This window comes from Apodemus sylvaticus, chromosome 7 (genome assembly GCF_947179515.1).
Source record: "Apodemus sylvaticus chromosome 7, mApoSyl1.1, whole genome shotgun sequence".
NCBI lineage: Eukaryota > Metazoa > Chordata > Mammalia > Rodentia > Muridae > Apodemus > Apodemus sylvaticus.
Window position 1 is genome coordinate 56,660,595 of NC_067478.1, and position 16,443 is coordinate 56,677,037.

At 43.1% G+C, this 16,443-nt stretch overlaps 1 protein-coding gene across 4 annotated transcripts in view; it reads right to left on the reverse strand.

Annotated features, from left to right (window-relative positions):
* Positions 1-16,443, reverse strand: part of Mns1 (meiosis specific nuclear structural 1) — a 44,802-nt gene that overhangs the window by 9,756 nt on the left and 18,603 nt on the right. For 2 of the 4 annotated variants that reach the window (XM_052187836.1, XM_052187834.1), the window contains 3 exons: positions 3,929-4,056; positions 2,767-2,869; positions 33-262 (listed from right to left, as the gene is read on the reverse strand). In XM_052187836.1, coding sequence (XP_052043796.1) covers positions 33-262; positions 2,767-2,869; positions 3,929-4,041 — 446 coding nt within the window. In that variant the 5' untranslated portion in view covers positions 4,042-4,056. Of the gene's footprint in view, positions 1-32; positions 263-2,766; positions 2,870-3,928; positions 4,057-7,089; positions 7,312-7,890; positions 8,126-16,443 lie in introns of those variants that run through there. The other 2 variants (XM_052187833.1, XM_052187837.1) reach the window with 2 other exon arrangements.

Here is a 16,443-nt window from a genome sequence, read left to right on the forward strand (position 1 = left end):
TGGCTCAGTGGGTTCATCTCGGGTGGACTTACAGCTGGTCTTCCTCGTAGATCTTCCGGACAATTTCGTCTATCATGAGTTTCTCCTTCAGCAGCTCCTCATACCCCTCCTGCTTCCTCCTCTCCTGATCTTCGAGCTGCTTCTCCAGGTCCAGGTAGTACTTTGCCCGCTCCTTGTTCCGTTGCTCCTGCTTGGCGCTCTCTTCCTTCAGCAGCCTCTCGTGTTCCTCCATCATGATCCGTTCTATCTCTGCATCGCGTTTCTAGCATTGAAGCAAAATTAGTCCTTCCACGCTCAGACGTGGTCACAGTTTATCACAGCACTATAAACAGTTGTACCCTCAAAAACCTGCTATGTAAAATATCTTCATAATACTAAGTATTAAGTATTTTCAATACTTAATATTGTAAAATATGAAGTAAGAAGCAAGAGTAAGTCTTTGTGAGCTGGAGGGTGTGAGGAGTCAGACCCTAAAGCGGTGTTCCCACCCTTTCCAGAAACTCTTAGGACAACACCAGGCAAGGATAATAAAGTCCACATTCAGAAAATACAAAGGGAAGGTTTAAGTATTTTGTTTTTAACTACTTTAACCACCAAACCATTACTTCCTCTGTAAGCCAATCGATCGATTGATCGATCGCTGTAGTATCTGTTTCTAATCTGCTGTTTACCAGGTGCCGCTGAGCGGCCCTCCTGCCGGTGGCCCTGAGCAACCGCTCCGGTTCCCCCAGCCTCTCTCCTCCCACACATCCTTCTCTGTTGTTTAATAAGCTCAGAGCGGTGATTTCCACAGAAAGATCACACACATCCCTGTGGCGCTTCTCTCTCCTTCTCAGCTTCATTCATGAAGTGCCACTCCCACCGGGTTACAGACTCACCAGCCTTTCCATAAGCTAAAGCCCGTGCTTCTTTTTAGCATGTTCAAAACTGAGTAAGTTTAAACACTGGAGCAATGATGGAAACTCCCCTTACCTGCTGACTGCATCCCAAATGTAGGCTCAATTAGCAGCAAAGAAAAGGAGGGAGCAGATGGGAAGACATGCAGTCATTCCTAAAGCTCATGCGTATCATGCATGCCTGGTTACCATGACTTAACCACACATTCTCTTATCTTTGCTCATGCTGTTACACTCTTCTACAATGTAAGATAGCAAAAAAATATGTATAACAAAAAATGTATATAGATCCCACAGACTTGCAGAAACACATGCTCTAACTTTATAATTAAGAAAACTAGGGGGCTAGAGAGATGGCTCAGCGGTTAAGAGCACTGACTGCTCTTCTGAAGGACCCAAGTTCAAATCCCAGCAACCACATGGTGGCTCACAACCATCCGTAATGAGATCTGACTCCCTCTTCTGGAGTGTCTGAAGACAGCTACAGTACACTTACATATAACAATAAATAAATTTAAAGAAAAAAAAAAAAGAAAAGAAAACTAGCTAGGGCTGGATATGTCAGTAATGGTACCTGCTGACTTTCACATGACCTGGGTCTTGCCACCCACACTAGGCAGCTCACTACCACCTGCAAACCCAATTCCCTCTTCTGGCCACATGGGCACTGCATGTATGTGGCACATGTAGACAGGCAAGCAAACCCACATACACAAAACAAAACTAACAAGTACATAGATATCCTTGCATTTCAGTCAAGTCCTAGGAGTCTATGGCTCTAATTTTGTGAGTCAATTTTGATTTAGAAGATAGTAGCAATTTAGTCTGCAGTGGCCATGAATGGCCTGCCTCTTCTATCAGAGCATTCAAAACTACAAACAGAACAAACAAACTGTACATTATGTTCTATCATTGTAAACCAGGACTATACGGTTCACAGTCTCCCCATCTTCCTTGGGCTGTCCCTGTTAAGAAGCATGTTCTACAACAGTAGCTTTCAACTTGTGGGTTGTAATCCCCCTGGGGGAGTAGTTCAATGACCCTTTCACAGAGTGGTATATCAGATGTCCTGACTCTCAGACATTTATATGACAATTCATAACAGTAGCAAAATTACAGTTATAAAGTAGCAGTGGAATAATTTTATGGTTGGGGGGTCACCACAACATGAGAAACTGTATTAAAGCATTAAAAGGCTGAGAACCACTGTGTCAGAACCTTCTAGAGTAGCCTGTGTCCATGCTGCACCAAACTGGTTAAATACTGTTATTGTGTCTATAATCCTGTGTGTATAAATGTGTTTGTTAGTATTCACAGTCTACATGTACAAGCATACATATATGTGTAACTGTTTGGCTTCTCTGTGAAAATGAGCTCCGTGATGGGTGAGATACCATGTGCCTCTGTTTTATGAGTTAACTCAGCAAACCTTATTTCACAATGCATGACACAGCTGCTGGCACAGCTCCTGAAACTAACCTGGGAGTAACCTTCCCCTCCAGAGTTAGACAGGGATGAAAACAAAAACCCAGGGAAGAGAGGGCACTATGGAACACAAGGGTTAGAGCAGGGGGTAAGGGTGCAGACAGAACAGGAACGCTCCTGCCAGGCTATTCGTACTCATAGGTAAACAGTAGGAGCGCCTGCACCACGTTAGGATACAGCCGGTTCGTACTGAGCTAGCCTGTCATGGGAGTTGGCTGGGGAACAACACAGTGGATAGGAGAGTTACCCGGGCCTAAGGGCTCCAGGGTTCAGGCAGACACAGTGGGGATCACCTAAGGGTCCGAACATTACAGCCTGGGAAGCTGGCAAGCGGCTGATCTTAACAAAGCTCAAGCGACTGCACAGAGACCAGAGCCAACGTTACCATTTGCTCGAACTTGATGGCGTCCTTCTCAGCAATCTGGGCCGCCCTCTCTTTGTTCATGTAAGCGGCTTTCAGTTTCTGCTCCAGTTCTCTGAGCTCAATACTGTGGGGGAAATGCAACTTTAAACTTCAGGACAACAAAAGAATACAGCTTCACAGAAAGTTTGGTGAATTCTTATTTACTCAAAGAAAGTATGCAACTGGTATCATCCAAGTCCATAGATAACTCATCTCATTTGATGGACACTGTAAAGGTTAGCCCTTAAACCTTATGCATGAGAAGGGATTATTACTCTTCTCTAGTTTAATCTTCCTTTATTTTAATTTATATACTTAAATTTGTGGGAGTTCTGTTCTTCTGCCCAGTGGGTCTGAGATCAAACGCAGGCCTCCTAGCTTGGCAGCAGGTTAAACTATCTTGCCTACCACAGATTATTCTATCCTAGAGAAGTAGTCCCCATCTTTGGGTGTCTTCATAAAGGCCTAGTAATTCTCTGGACACTGTATCTCCAGTTCTATGTGCCTAATTAGGTCTTGACCGTTAATAAGACATAGCTAGCTTTAAGTAATTCAATCTAAAGCACCACTGAGAAATTTATGGTAGGGCTAGGAATGGTGGAACATGCCCTAGAACTCAGAACCTGGAAAGCAGAAGCAGGTGGATCTCTGAGTTTAAGGCTAGCCTGCTCTACACAGGGAGTTTCAAGCCATAGGGCTACATAGTGAGGCCCCAGCTCAAACAAACAAACAAAAACAACAACAAAAGCCAGTTATTATAGGATTCCACAAGTCTATCTTTTTGTTTGTTTTTGTAATTAGAAATCATTTTAAAATTTGTTCTCAAAGAAAAGGACAAGAAGGGACCAATCCAGTCTTCACTATTAACACAAACGCTGACTTTACTAATGCATCTGACTTCTCAACTATGCCTGTGGTTCAAGGCTGTGACTTTGGTGGAGCCCTTGCCTAGTGCGTGTGAGGCCCTGGGTTCCATACCAGCCCCATGACAACGACAGTTTAAATGAGTATCTTTAAGCTAATGCTGTATTCCCAGGAAAAAACTGCTCTGTCAGCGCCGTGATCTAGAGTCTCACGTTCAGGTGCTAAGGGCGACAGAGCGCAGTGACGGACACCACACATGCGAGCGGCAGAAACCAGACACCTGTTCTCTCTCACTTGCTGCCTCATCTTCTCATCCTTCAGACTCTCGTGCTGCAGTCTGGCCAGTTCATTTGCAAGTCTCGCTTCCTGTTCAAGCTGTCGCTCCCTCAGCATCTTGTTCTCTTCTGCCTGAAGGGAGAAGTGAGGCTTTAGTTACCTGTGTCGTCAGCTCAGGCACCGTCAGAGTGGCAGATGCTCTGTAACAGTGAACTGACTGCTCTGACAGCCATGGCCAACTGGTTACTTCCAAATAAAAACATATTTCAATGAATTCATTTCAAATATTTTACCACAGAAATAAAGGCAAATATCACCAATACCATGAAGAATATTAAGATATCTATATTAATTCTTTTCAAAATGTCTCAGTATTTTGTAACTCTTCTCTAATCCTGCATTTGGCGCCATTTTTCCTATTCTCTACCTCCATCGCAGTATTTTAAATTAAATCCTAGGGGGCTGGACTGATGCTCAGAGACTAAGAGCACTGGCTGCTCTTGCAGAAGACCCAGGCTTTCCAGCACGCGCACCGTGGCTCACAGCTGTCTGTTCCAGAGGCTGGTGCTCTTCTGACACCCTTGGCCCCAGACATGAACACAGTACACTTACACACATACAAATCAAAACAGCTTTAAAAGCCAGATAATAAAACAGCCTTGGACAAGACTGCCTACCATGGAAACCGCTTGGTATGGATCTACATGACACGAAGGACCTAGCTGACAAGAATTTCTTTTTCATAACCATACCATAAATTAGCAATATTTCCTGAGCGAGCTCTAGGCCTTCTCCACACTCATTTCCCGACTGTCTCAAAGACACTCTTTTCAAAACCAAACAAGATCCACAACATTATATCTAATTATCTTTTTGGAGTCTCCTTTATTTTGTATATTAGTCACTCTTCAATACACACACGAGTTTTTTTTTGTTGTTTTTTTGTTTTTTTGTTTTTTTATCCCCTAAGCCAATGATTTGTAGTAATTACAGCCTAAGTTAGGATTTCTTTGTTGTGATAAAACACATGACCAAAGCAACTTGGGAAGGAGAGGGTTTATTTCAGCTTACAGTTCCACATTATAGTCCATGCGAAAGCGAGTCATAGTAGGAACGCGGAGGCAGAGGACAAGGAAGAGTGCTCCTTACTGGCCTGCTCCTCGTGGCTTGCTCAGCCTGCTTATTCACCAAATTCAGGACAACCAGCCCATGGGTGAGACTGACCAGGGAGCTGGACCCACCACATCAACCATGAACCACGAAAACAGGCTTGCCCACAGGCCATTCTAGGTCACTTTCTCAATTGGGGTTCCCTCTTCCGAAAGGATTCCAGCTTATGTCAAGCTAACATGAGAGAGAGAGAGAGAGGAGAGAGAGAGAGAGAGAGAAAGAGAGAGAGAGAGAGAGAGAGAGAGAGAGAGAAATTGAAACTTGTCCTTAAGAAAGTAAATAGTAGTAAATAAAAGAGTCTCGGGCTGTAGCTCAGTGGAAGAGTGCTTGCCTTGCATGCTTGAAGTCCTAGGTTCAATCCCCAGTACTGACAGGGAAAAAAATGCAATTGTACATGGATCCTTTAATTCTGATCTCATAAAGATATTTCATGATTTTTTCAAAAGAACACCCATGTTCACGTGTGTCGGTGTTATTCCTGCATCTGTGTATTCACACCATGTGTATGCCTGGTGCCCACAGAGACCCGAAGAGGGTGTGGTAACACCTGGAATGGGAGTCGCAGACAGTTATAAGATGCCCCGTGGGTGCTGAGAACTGAACCTGGGTCCTCTGCAGAAGTAACAAGTGCTATTAACTGATGAGCCACTGCTCCAGCCCCAGAAAGATATTTTTGTAAAGAGACATATTTTTAAAGAGAAAACAAAAAATCAAAGAGGACAAAACTTTAAAATAACCCCAACATATGCAGAAACAGCTCATTAAAAGTCACTGTTCTCTCCCTAGTATAAGCTGAACTGCTATCTAATCCTGTCTTCCTGGTTAATTGCCTTTCCAGAATTTGGGAAAGATAAAGGCAAACACCAAAGAAACCGAACAGACAGCTACAAAATGCACACCTGTCTAGAAGAGGACGGGCCTGATATCTCCATTAAGTTAAACACCCGACGTTAACAAAGGATGAATCCATGAAGGTCATGTTAACAAAGCCTTGGCCATAAAAACTATATATGCCATATGAACCTTGCCTGGTCCTGATTAAAAGAAGCCAACCCTAACTAGGGCAGATTGTACAGAATTTTGCTTAAAGGCATCTACCAAGAGAAGATGACATCAGAACACTCGAAAGAAAACATCCCTGCTTCATCAAATAAACCAGTGGTTGCTAGGCAGAGTTGGGGTATGTGGGAATTTCCTTAAAGATAAAATAAGAATAAAAAGATAGAAGGCCAGGATTTGCCTGCTCAGAATCAAAAGATCAGGTCTATGCTACTAGAACTTAGGACAGAAGGAAGCCCACACCTTTAGGCCTTTCTCTTGCTATTTCCAGATCCACCCTCAAAATACTGGACATACCGCACGCTAGTGCTCAAAATACAACAAAATAGGGGATGTTCTTTTCACACTCAGAAAAACTCACTTGTCTCACTTCCTGTCTCTTTTCTACTACAATCTCCTAAAAATATTTAGAAATACCTATGATACCTAGCCAGCATATCAGGATGTAAAGACATACATTCAATAACTGAGTTCCTCAAAAATTAAAAATACAAATAAATGTACACCTAACACATATGTTCATCTCCTACCACTTAATAATGTCTATGTTTAATGTCGTGAATTTTTAGAAAGTAGTTCTTAAATTTCTTATTAGAAACTTACAGAAGGCAATACAGTTGTACTCACATGAACAAAACTGTGACGTTAACAATTATGGATTTCATGCCTATGTTTAAAAACAAGAATGCTTATTCTTGCCAAATGCTATTCTAAAGTCTTCAGATTTTCTCGTTATTAAAGCAATCCTAGGTGATGAGACAGATAAAGCATACAAATCGACCAACTGACACCAAGTTCTTGAGCTAAAATAACCAGTACTCCGAAGGATTCTTTAAGGTCTCAGTTTTCTGTATTTCCTCAACTCCAGGCAGGGCTGGCAGCCATCTTTCAAATTTTCCTAAGAAAGAAAACTCTACAAGGAACACTGAAACTTACTTTTTGGATGGCTTCTTCCATGTCCAGCTCAAACTGCTCATTCTGCAGCACTCTGAGGAATCTCTGGCGTTCAACCCTCTCATCGTTTTCATTTTGCACGACTTGGTTCTTGGCTTGCCTCTCTAACTTATTCAAGACTTGTACGTTCAATGATTTGCGGAACTTTTCATCTACTAACTTCTGATGTTTTTCACTAAAGCTCAAAGCTCTCTTTTTAGTCGCCTACAGTTGGAGAAAGGGAAATACACATAATCCAATATTCCACAATCGTCTTTCAAAAGATTCTGCTGAAAACCCCTATAATAAGCAATGTAAAAATAGGCAACAGTCTGAAGGGTCTTTGCCCTTCCCCCTTGAATTCAGGATATACCAATTAAAATGTAAATGTGATAAAGTAAACATACCAGCGTACTGATTACGTGAGTACTGCCAATATTCCCTATTTTGTAGTGGAAGCAGGAAAAGATGAAGTAAATTAAATTCACCAGCACCAGTGAGGGCGAGAGGGGCTTTCTCCAGCTGTAACTTAACCACCACCTGAGAGTTGCCTCTTCCCCCGCCCACAACAGAGCAGATTTTAGATGTTTCTATTTCGGTGAGAGGGAAAAGGTGCAGAAATGCTTGGAGTGTTCCTCAGAAAACCCAGAACCTTCTAGAAAGCAAATCAAAGTTTCTCACCGACCTCTCGGATTACGCACTTCAAATTATATTTCAGAGGTAGAGAGCTCTAGACTGCAAATAAACAAACATGCAGTTTGAAGGTCCCTGACAGACCCTTCCCCCGGTCTCCGAGCTGCTCACCATCCCGGCTGGCTGTAAACCTCCTCCTTCGGCAGGGTTAGTCCCTGCCTCAGTTGCAAATCCGTCTTCCCAAGCAGCAGCCACGGCGGAACCCTTGCACGCTGGGCTAAGTTTATGCTGTGTCCCGGCAACCGCCAAAATGCACCGCCCGCCCAAGCGGAACGCGGCCTCCTATTGGCTGACACAATATCCAATCAGCACGGAGAGTCTTCGTTGCCAGGCAGGAGCGCACCTAATGCAGGACCAAGGTAAAAGCGCCAAATTCAGACGCTATGCCCTAGCCGGAGCCGTTTACATCCAAAGGGAGCTTATCTCTGAGGTCTGGAGCCCAGCTGAAGCCCCCAAGGGACCCCAATAAGCGCCAACACGTCACTGCAGCGGACTGAGGGAGGGTGCTCCCTCGAGCATCCTCAGGTGGTAGCAAGTCGCCCAATGTGCCCTGAACTCAGGCCCTCCGGAAGAGCAGCAGGGCTCCTCCCCATGCCATTGCTCCAGCCCTGATATACTCATTTTAGAGATGATTTATTTTGAGAATTCAGAGACACGAACGAGACCTATTTACCTATCTGGAACAGGAGCCACTGGATCGTTAGCGGAGCTACTGAAAACACATGGTGATTTTGAGAAACCCTAAGAGACCAGTGTGAGAATGGAGAACACATAAAAAAAAAACGCAATCCCAGTGCTCTCCGTGGCCAGGACTACTAGCTGGCTGGCCCACCTGCCGAGGGATGGCGCCACCCAGCGCCCTCCTAAAATAAAAAGTCCTACAGGCTAATCTGATGGAGGCAATTCTTAACTGAGATTTCCCTCTCCCCAGGAGTATCAAGTTTGACTAGATAGGCTATAATGAGTGGGCAGAAATTTTTTTCAATTAAAAAAAAAAACAAGATCGGGCATTATATCATGTATGAAACTGACTATTGGGGGACATAGAATACAAAACATTCTTGGACTCAGGATGCAACTAACTATCTCTTGGAACTCTACTAAGAATGTGGTTTATGTATATGTAAGTTTAAATTTTAACTAGTATATAAAAACCAAAATTGTGTGTTATTGAATATCATGTAATGTCCTGATGCATGGATGCACTGTATAATATTTAAATTAGTAAACTTTTTTCAGGGTGAAACAATCTTTTTCTCTGTCTTTTTGTAGCTTACAGCATATTACCATTCTTCACCCCTGCCTTGCTGTGTACCCCTGTAGTCTGACTACATTTTGCCAACTGCCGTCTAGCCTTTATTTCTCCCTGCCCTTATCCTCCCTAGCCCCTGTCATCACCAATCCGTTTAAAATTTGTGAAATCAACATCTTTAAAGACTCTTATATGTTCACATAATCATACTTTATCTTTTGTTTTCTTGATAAAATTTTTTTAGTTTAACTTTATGTAAACGGGTGCTTTTCCTACATAAGTGTCTATGCACCATTGTGTGCCTGATTTCCAAAAAGACCAGAGATATTATCAGCTCCCCTAGAACTGGAGTTAGAAATTACTGGAGTTAGGTTTCTGGCGCTGTCATGAGGGTGCTGGTTACCAAACTCTGGGTCATCTGCAAGAGTAGGTGGCGCTCCAAACCACTGAGCCATCTTTCCAGCCCCATTCTGGTAGAGCAATATCTGTCTGTAGCACCTAGATTATTTCAGCTGACACCTCCATCTACTCTGTCAGAAATGATGTGATTTTATTTTTCCCTATGGTTGAATTTTGTTGTTCTGTCCATTTTCCACTGGTGGGCACAGGATATAACTACGACTTGACTATTGTAAACAGAGCTGCAAACAGTGTGTGCATTCAGAGGCCTTCTTCAGCGTGCTGATTTCATGTCCTGTGGATTGTAGACTGCTGTGGTGGGAGGACCAGGCAGTGGGTCTGTTTTCACTCTGGGGGACCTTAATGTGGTATTCTCTAAGGGCCATCTTAGTCACATTCCACCAGCCGCATGGAAGTGTTCCCTTTCCTCCGTGCTCCCAACGATGCTTATTATCTTCAATCTTTTTGAAAACCATTCTTGCTGCGATGAACTGATATCTACTCATTGCAGGTTTGGATTTTGTGGCCTGGATCATTAATCATAAGTGATGTTGAAAGAGATACCTTTTAACATTGGCCTCTTTTTTGTTTATTTTTATTCATATTATCTTTTATTATTTATTGTTGTTGTTAGAAGTGTCTGCTTAGGCCTATTGTCTGTTTTTAAATCAGGTTTTTTTTTGTGTATGCTATTGATTTTTGGAGTTCTGTATAATCCAAGTTTGATCTCTGTTGCTGTGCTAGAAACACTCTGGCCAAAAGCAAGTTGAGAAGGAAAAGGAGCATTTGGCTTACTGGTTACAGTCAGTTCTGTCAGAAAGCCAACGTTGGAACTCACAGTGCGAAGCTGGAGGCAGGGACTGAAGCAGAGACCATGGAGGACTGCTGCTTACTGGCTTGCTTACTGATTTACTGTACATCCCAGGCCCACCTGCTAGGGATGGTCTAACAGATGGACCCAAAGACCAATAAGATAGATACAACTCTTCAGGAGAGATTCCTTTATCCCAAGTGACTCTAGTTTGTCCAAGTTGAAAAAAAAAGATACACTTGTGTATTCTAGTTCTCAACACCTTGTCAGATGCATAATTTGAACATTGGCCCCCTAAAAGACACTATTTTGTAGATTATATCTATATTCTGATTCCATTAATTCAGTGGTTCTCAGCCAATAGCCTGACCCCTAAGATCGTTGGAAAACACAGATACTTACAATTCATAACAATAGCAAAATTACAGTTTTGAAGCAGCAACCAAAATTATTTTATGGTCGGGGGTCACCACAGCAGGAGGAAGTGTATTAAAGGGCCCCAGCATTAGGAAAGTTGAGAACCGCTGTGTTAATTTTTCCTTTGCTGGCCATTTCTCTGCTTTTGCTTTGGTTTCCTACATATGGGCAATCATCCTATTTGCCCCTCCCTCACCAAAATCCTTGCTTCTTCCCAAAATTTTAAAACATCTCTTAATTTTGTTTCCAGTATTATCACGATTTCAGGCACATCTGGATCTTAGCCCGGTCTGAGTTGACATTCAGGCTGGTGAGTGACAGTAGTCTAGCCATGGTCTTCTAAACGTGGGCGTCGGTTTCCCCAGCAGCCCCTCCCGAAAAGGCTGTCCTTTGCCTAGTGGGTGTTCAGGGCTCCCGAGTTAGGCGGCAGGGGTCGACAGATGGTGAATCTATTTCAGGCTTTCTGTTCTGTCGCACTGGTCTGTAAGGCTGTGTCGAATGACAAGTCCACATTGTTTGATTAAGCAGCTTTTCAGTACATTTTGAAAGCCAGGGCTACAATGCTTTCTTCATTTTGTTCCTCGTGACGGTGGCTTGTGCAGTGTCTCATAAAGCAGCTTCTAATTAAAGTGTGTTCACTGGACCATCAGCAGCAGACACTCTGCTCAACCTTGATGAATTCCAGACAGTTAAAGCCGCTCCTGACATTGCTCAGGCTTAAGTATGTGCTCAGTGAACAGATGGCTGAGGTCACATCACTGCTTTACATGTGGAGACAGCGCTACTTGGAGATCACCTTTCAGAGGTATTGATCTTCGCTAGCCCAGTGAGAACTCTAAAATTATAAAACTGATTGCAATTTTATCTATTTTCTAAGGACAAACTTTTTTGTTTCATTTTTTCATCTCCCTTAATTTCCATTTTATCATCTTAATTTCCTTCCTTCTGTTTGCTTTTAGCATAGCTTTATTTTTCCAGTTTCTTCATGTAGATGTTTAAATATCTGAGACCATTTGTTTTTATACGAGCAAAATAATACCGATTTCTCTCTAAGCTTTAGAGATCTCTAATGTTGGAGTTAACACTCATTCATTTAGAATATTCAGGCTTATTAGTTGGTTATTGAGTGTCTTAATCATTTTTCCTATTGCGATGGTTAAAAAACATCTTGACCAAAGCCATTTATAAGAGAAAACTTTTAATTTGGCTGATGGTACCTGAAGGTTAGAGTTTGTGGCAGTGAGGTAGAGGCACTGCAGCAGGAAAAACTGGGGCTCACGTCTGGGTCTATAAGCAGGAGGAAGAGTGAGCACACTGGGGATAGCGGGAAGTCAACCCCACCCAGCGATACCCCTCCACCGACAAGGCCGCACCTCCTAATACACCGCATTGAGCTACCTAGAAATGTCCACTCTTCATGCATTTCCAGTTTAATTCCACAATGGAATATGTTTTGCACAGCTTCCATTCTTCTACATCTGTGGTAGCTCACCATGCAGAATATAGTCCATTCTGTGCCTGTTCCATGCACACTAAAAATTGTATTCTGGTCTATTCTGGGGTTGCTGGCTCTATGAGGCCAAGTTGGTTAAAGATACACTTTGGCATCTGTCTTCACAGTGTTTCTGTCTGTCTTACCATCTACTTGGTTTATGAAACTGTGGGGTGTAATTATGAATTGCTTCTTATTTTTTCCATTTCAGCCACATGTGGGTCACATAATTTGGGAATATTTTCATGTCTAGGTAACATTTTGAAATAGCCTCTTTGGCCTTGATAATAATGTTGGCTCTGAGGTCTGTTTGTTATAATCATAACCATCTTAGTTTTTTTTTCCACTGCTTTTTTTTCTCTTTGTATTTGTTCAGATTTTGATGGGTTTCCTACGCGTAGTTTTCATTACACTTTATATCAGATCTATGTCTTATTCATCTTATGTACAAATATCTTTGTGATTAAATGATTATGGTTAATGCTATGTATTTGACCTGGCAACCTATCTGTCAACTTGTTTTTGTATAGCATTTACATGTGAGGTCATTCTTGGAATTCATGAACCAAATATACATTTTGAAATTTTTATTTGTTGGGCCAGTGAAATTGTTCAGTGGAAAGGTAACTTACCACCAAGCCTGATGACCTGAGTTTGAGCCCCAGAAACCACATGATGGAAGGAGAAAACCAACTTCCACAAATGGTCCTCTGGCCTCCACAATCACAGTGTGACACCTGTACGTGCACACACATTCATGTGCACACACAGTGAATGTAAAATAGTTCACTGAAGCTGGGCAGTGGTGGCGCACGCCTTTAATCCCAGCACTTGGGAGGCAGAGGCAGGTGGATTTCTGAGTTCGAGGCCAGCCTGGTCTACAGAGTGAGTTCCAGGACAGCCAGGGCTACACAGAGAAACCCTGTCTCGAAAAACCAAAAAAAAAAAAAAAAAAAAGAAAAAATTGTTCCTTGAAAATAAACTGTTGCAAGTATTCTTTGCTCGTTTTTCTTATTTCTCTGATTCCATTGTATTTTATTATTGCCTTATCTTGCTTCCTTAAATTCTTACTGGTAAATACCATAATTCTACGTCATTCATCTGTATAAACCATAGGACCACATACTTCTAATTCTTCTGAGTCTTTTTTTTTTTTGCTGCTTTATGCATTTTACTTCTACACATGCTATAAATCCAAAATGTCTGTTTCTACGAATGTTAGATTATTGGATTGTATCTCAAGTTCGCAGGTTATGCACACATTCAAATGCACTTGCCTTCTCCCTATGGTGAGCCTGGTTCAGGAGTTCATCTTTGTTAGTTTTATCTTCAAGATTTATTTTATGTATGTAAGAATTTTGCCTGTATGCACATATGTGCAACATGTGTGCCCAGCGATCACAGAGGCCAGAGGGGGCCTTGTATCTCCTGGAGGCTGGAAATATAGACAGTTGTGAGCTGCCATTTGGATACCGGGAATGGAACCTGAGTCCTCTGCAAGAGCGGCACCGGCTGAGCAGCTCTCCAGCCCCCAGTTTTGTTTCTAACATTTCCATTTAACTCTTTCTATGGTTACTGACTTTGCCGCTGAGATTGCTCATCTTTTCACATAACTTGCCTGCCTTTTCTATCAGACCTTTCCAAAGGTCCTCATAGTGATCTATTTACTAAATTCCATTCTGCAATTTAAATTTCCTCTATCTGATAATTTTATTATCTGGCTCATATGCTGATCATATTTTTTTATTTTTACATTTTGTTTTTCGTTCTCTGTTTTATGATTCTGTATTGAATGTTGGTCATCTTGTTCAAAGGCAGAAGCAGACCCCAGCAGACCAGAGCCAAATGCGGAAAGAGCAGGCCTCTGGCACTCAAGACTGCGAGTGTAGCAGGCTGAGGGAGTGTTGCTAGAAGTGAGGCCGGACTGGAGGGAAGTTGTTGCCATGGTTACTTTCCACATCCCTCTACCCTCCAATTCTCCAGTGTCACCGTCAGCCTGTAACAGCTGGGGCTTTCCAGGTGTTCCCCCTCAGTGGTCCTGATCCAGACTCCACTCTCTGCCTTCCTGTACTGCTGCTGCTGCTGCTGCTGCTGCTGCTGCTGCTCCTCCTCCTCCTCCTCCTCCTCCTCCTCCTCCTCCTCCTCTTCCTTGCAGCAACCAACACTTTCTGTTGTGCAGGCTCACCAGCCAGGTCAGGGAGAACAACTCCCTGTTGTCCTGGCCCAGTCTCAATAGGAGACAGGCCCTGGTTCTAGAGTCCTAGGTGTAGAGGCGAAATATGATGGAAAATGTTAGCAAGAATTCCCTGTTTCTTCTTGGCTTCCAAGAACGTTCCAGATCCTTAACCTGATTTATAGATACATGGGTCCATCTGTTCAGATCTGTTCTTCACTCTTCACACGCCATGGGTTTCTTTTTGCTCATCTTTGCAACAAGACCTCTGTACCTGTGGGTCTGTCTGTCTGTCTGTCTGTCTGCCCAGCAGCAGCTTTCTAGCTTTCTCTGCCCTCCCCCACCCAGTGAGTTTTAAGGATAATTTTTATAAATCTCACTTTATTTTAAACTGTGTGTATGAGTGTTTGTCTCTCTGTGCGTGCACACTTGTGAGAGTGTCCATGGAGGCCAGAAGAAGGTGTCATTCTCTGGAGCTTAGGCTGTTGAGAGCTGTCTGATGAGGAATTCTGGGAACTGAACTTCGGTCTTCTGTAAGACTAGAAAGCGCTCTTGACTGTGCGTCCACCTCTCCAATCCTTGTTCCCTCTGTCATAAAAGAATGTGATGACTAAACTCCCAAACTCACTTCCTTTGTCCCTGAGGTAACTACCAGATGTAGATCAAAGAAACAGACATTCACGGCCCCACTCACTCCCAACAAGTTCCCTGAAGGAAAAACAAAGGCTTAATTCACAGCGCCCTCTGCATCATGCTTTCTATTGCTCTGGCACAGCTCTGGCTTGGTACTGTACCGTGTAGTTTTAAAGGAATCGATCCACGCTAAATCGAGCTAATTGCGGTCTCACCAACCCCCATGGCCAGAGCGGCCAAGCTGCTGCTAAGTCCCAGGTACCCACCCCCTGTGGCTAGGGCGGAAAGCCCGCTACCTCTTGCTCAGCCCCTTAGCCCCATAAAATAACACTAGAGATTTGTAATATACCAGCCAGACTTATAACGGCAAATCTCCAACCCCAAAATGCCCAGACAAAGAACCCAAAACTCAATTGATATAAATACAGGCTGCAAATGTACCTACCCTACTCTATTGCCCATCTATGAAATCCCTGGCTGCCTGCCGCTCCTTCCGGCCTCGTGGCCCCAGCTCATCTTCTTCTTCCTCCATCTTCTTCCGTCCTCCATCTTGCCTGTCTTTCTTTTTCCTCTTTTCCCTCTCTCTAAAATGATCAGCTCTGCCTTTTCCTTCCACTGCCTAATCACAGGCTCTACCCTTATCTGACCAATTAAGATTTCACCCGACCTCACCTGGGTACGGGCGCCCCTCTTGAGGGAGCATAAAATACAAATAGCATTCCGCAACAGGGCACAACCACTCCTGCTCAGTCTCCTGGGCGAGGGGACCAGAAAAGCATTCTGCAGCATCATTTTTAAAACTCAAACCTTGTAAAGATTTAGTCTCTAGAGTAAAAACCTACACTTTTCTTTTTCCCGTTCCCGCCCCCTTCCTTCTTCTTTATCCAGAAGCTACAAGACAGTTTCCTTCTTTCAATCCCTGACAAAGAATGTGTATTAAAAATTTTAAAAGGGGCTGGAGAGATGGCTTAGTGGTTAAGAGCACTGACTGCTCTTCCAAAGGTCCTGAGTTCAATTCCTAGCAACCACATGGTGGCTCACAACCATCTGTAATGTGACCTGATGCCCTCTTCTGGTGTGTCTGAAGGCAGCTACAGTGTACTCACATGAATAAATAAATAAATAAATAAATAAAATCTAAAAAACTTTTAAAAATTTACTTAATTTTATTTTATGTGTGTGGATATTAGCCTACATGCATGTATGTGTGTATGTATGTATGTATGTGCCCGAGGTACATTCAGTGCCCACTGAGACCAGAAGAGGGACATCAGACCCCCTAGACCTAGAATTCGGGTGCTCTGAGCAGCATGTGGCTGCAGAGAACCGGGTCCTCTGGAAGAGCAGCAGATCTCTTCATCACAGAGCCAGCTCTGCAGCCCCTGCACTATAACTTATAATTCTCAATTTTGCTTTCCCAAATATCTTCTTACCATGTTTGCCTAGTAATTTGGTATCTCCCAGAGTCACGTCTTAATTTGCAAACT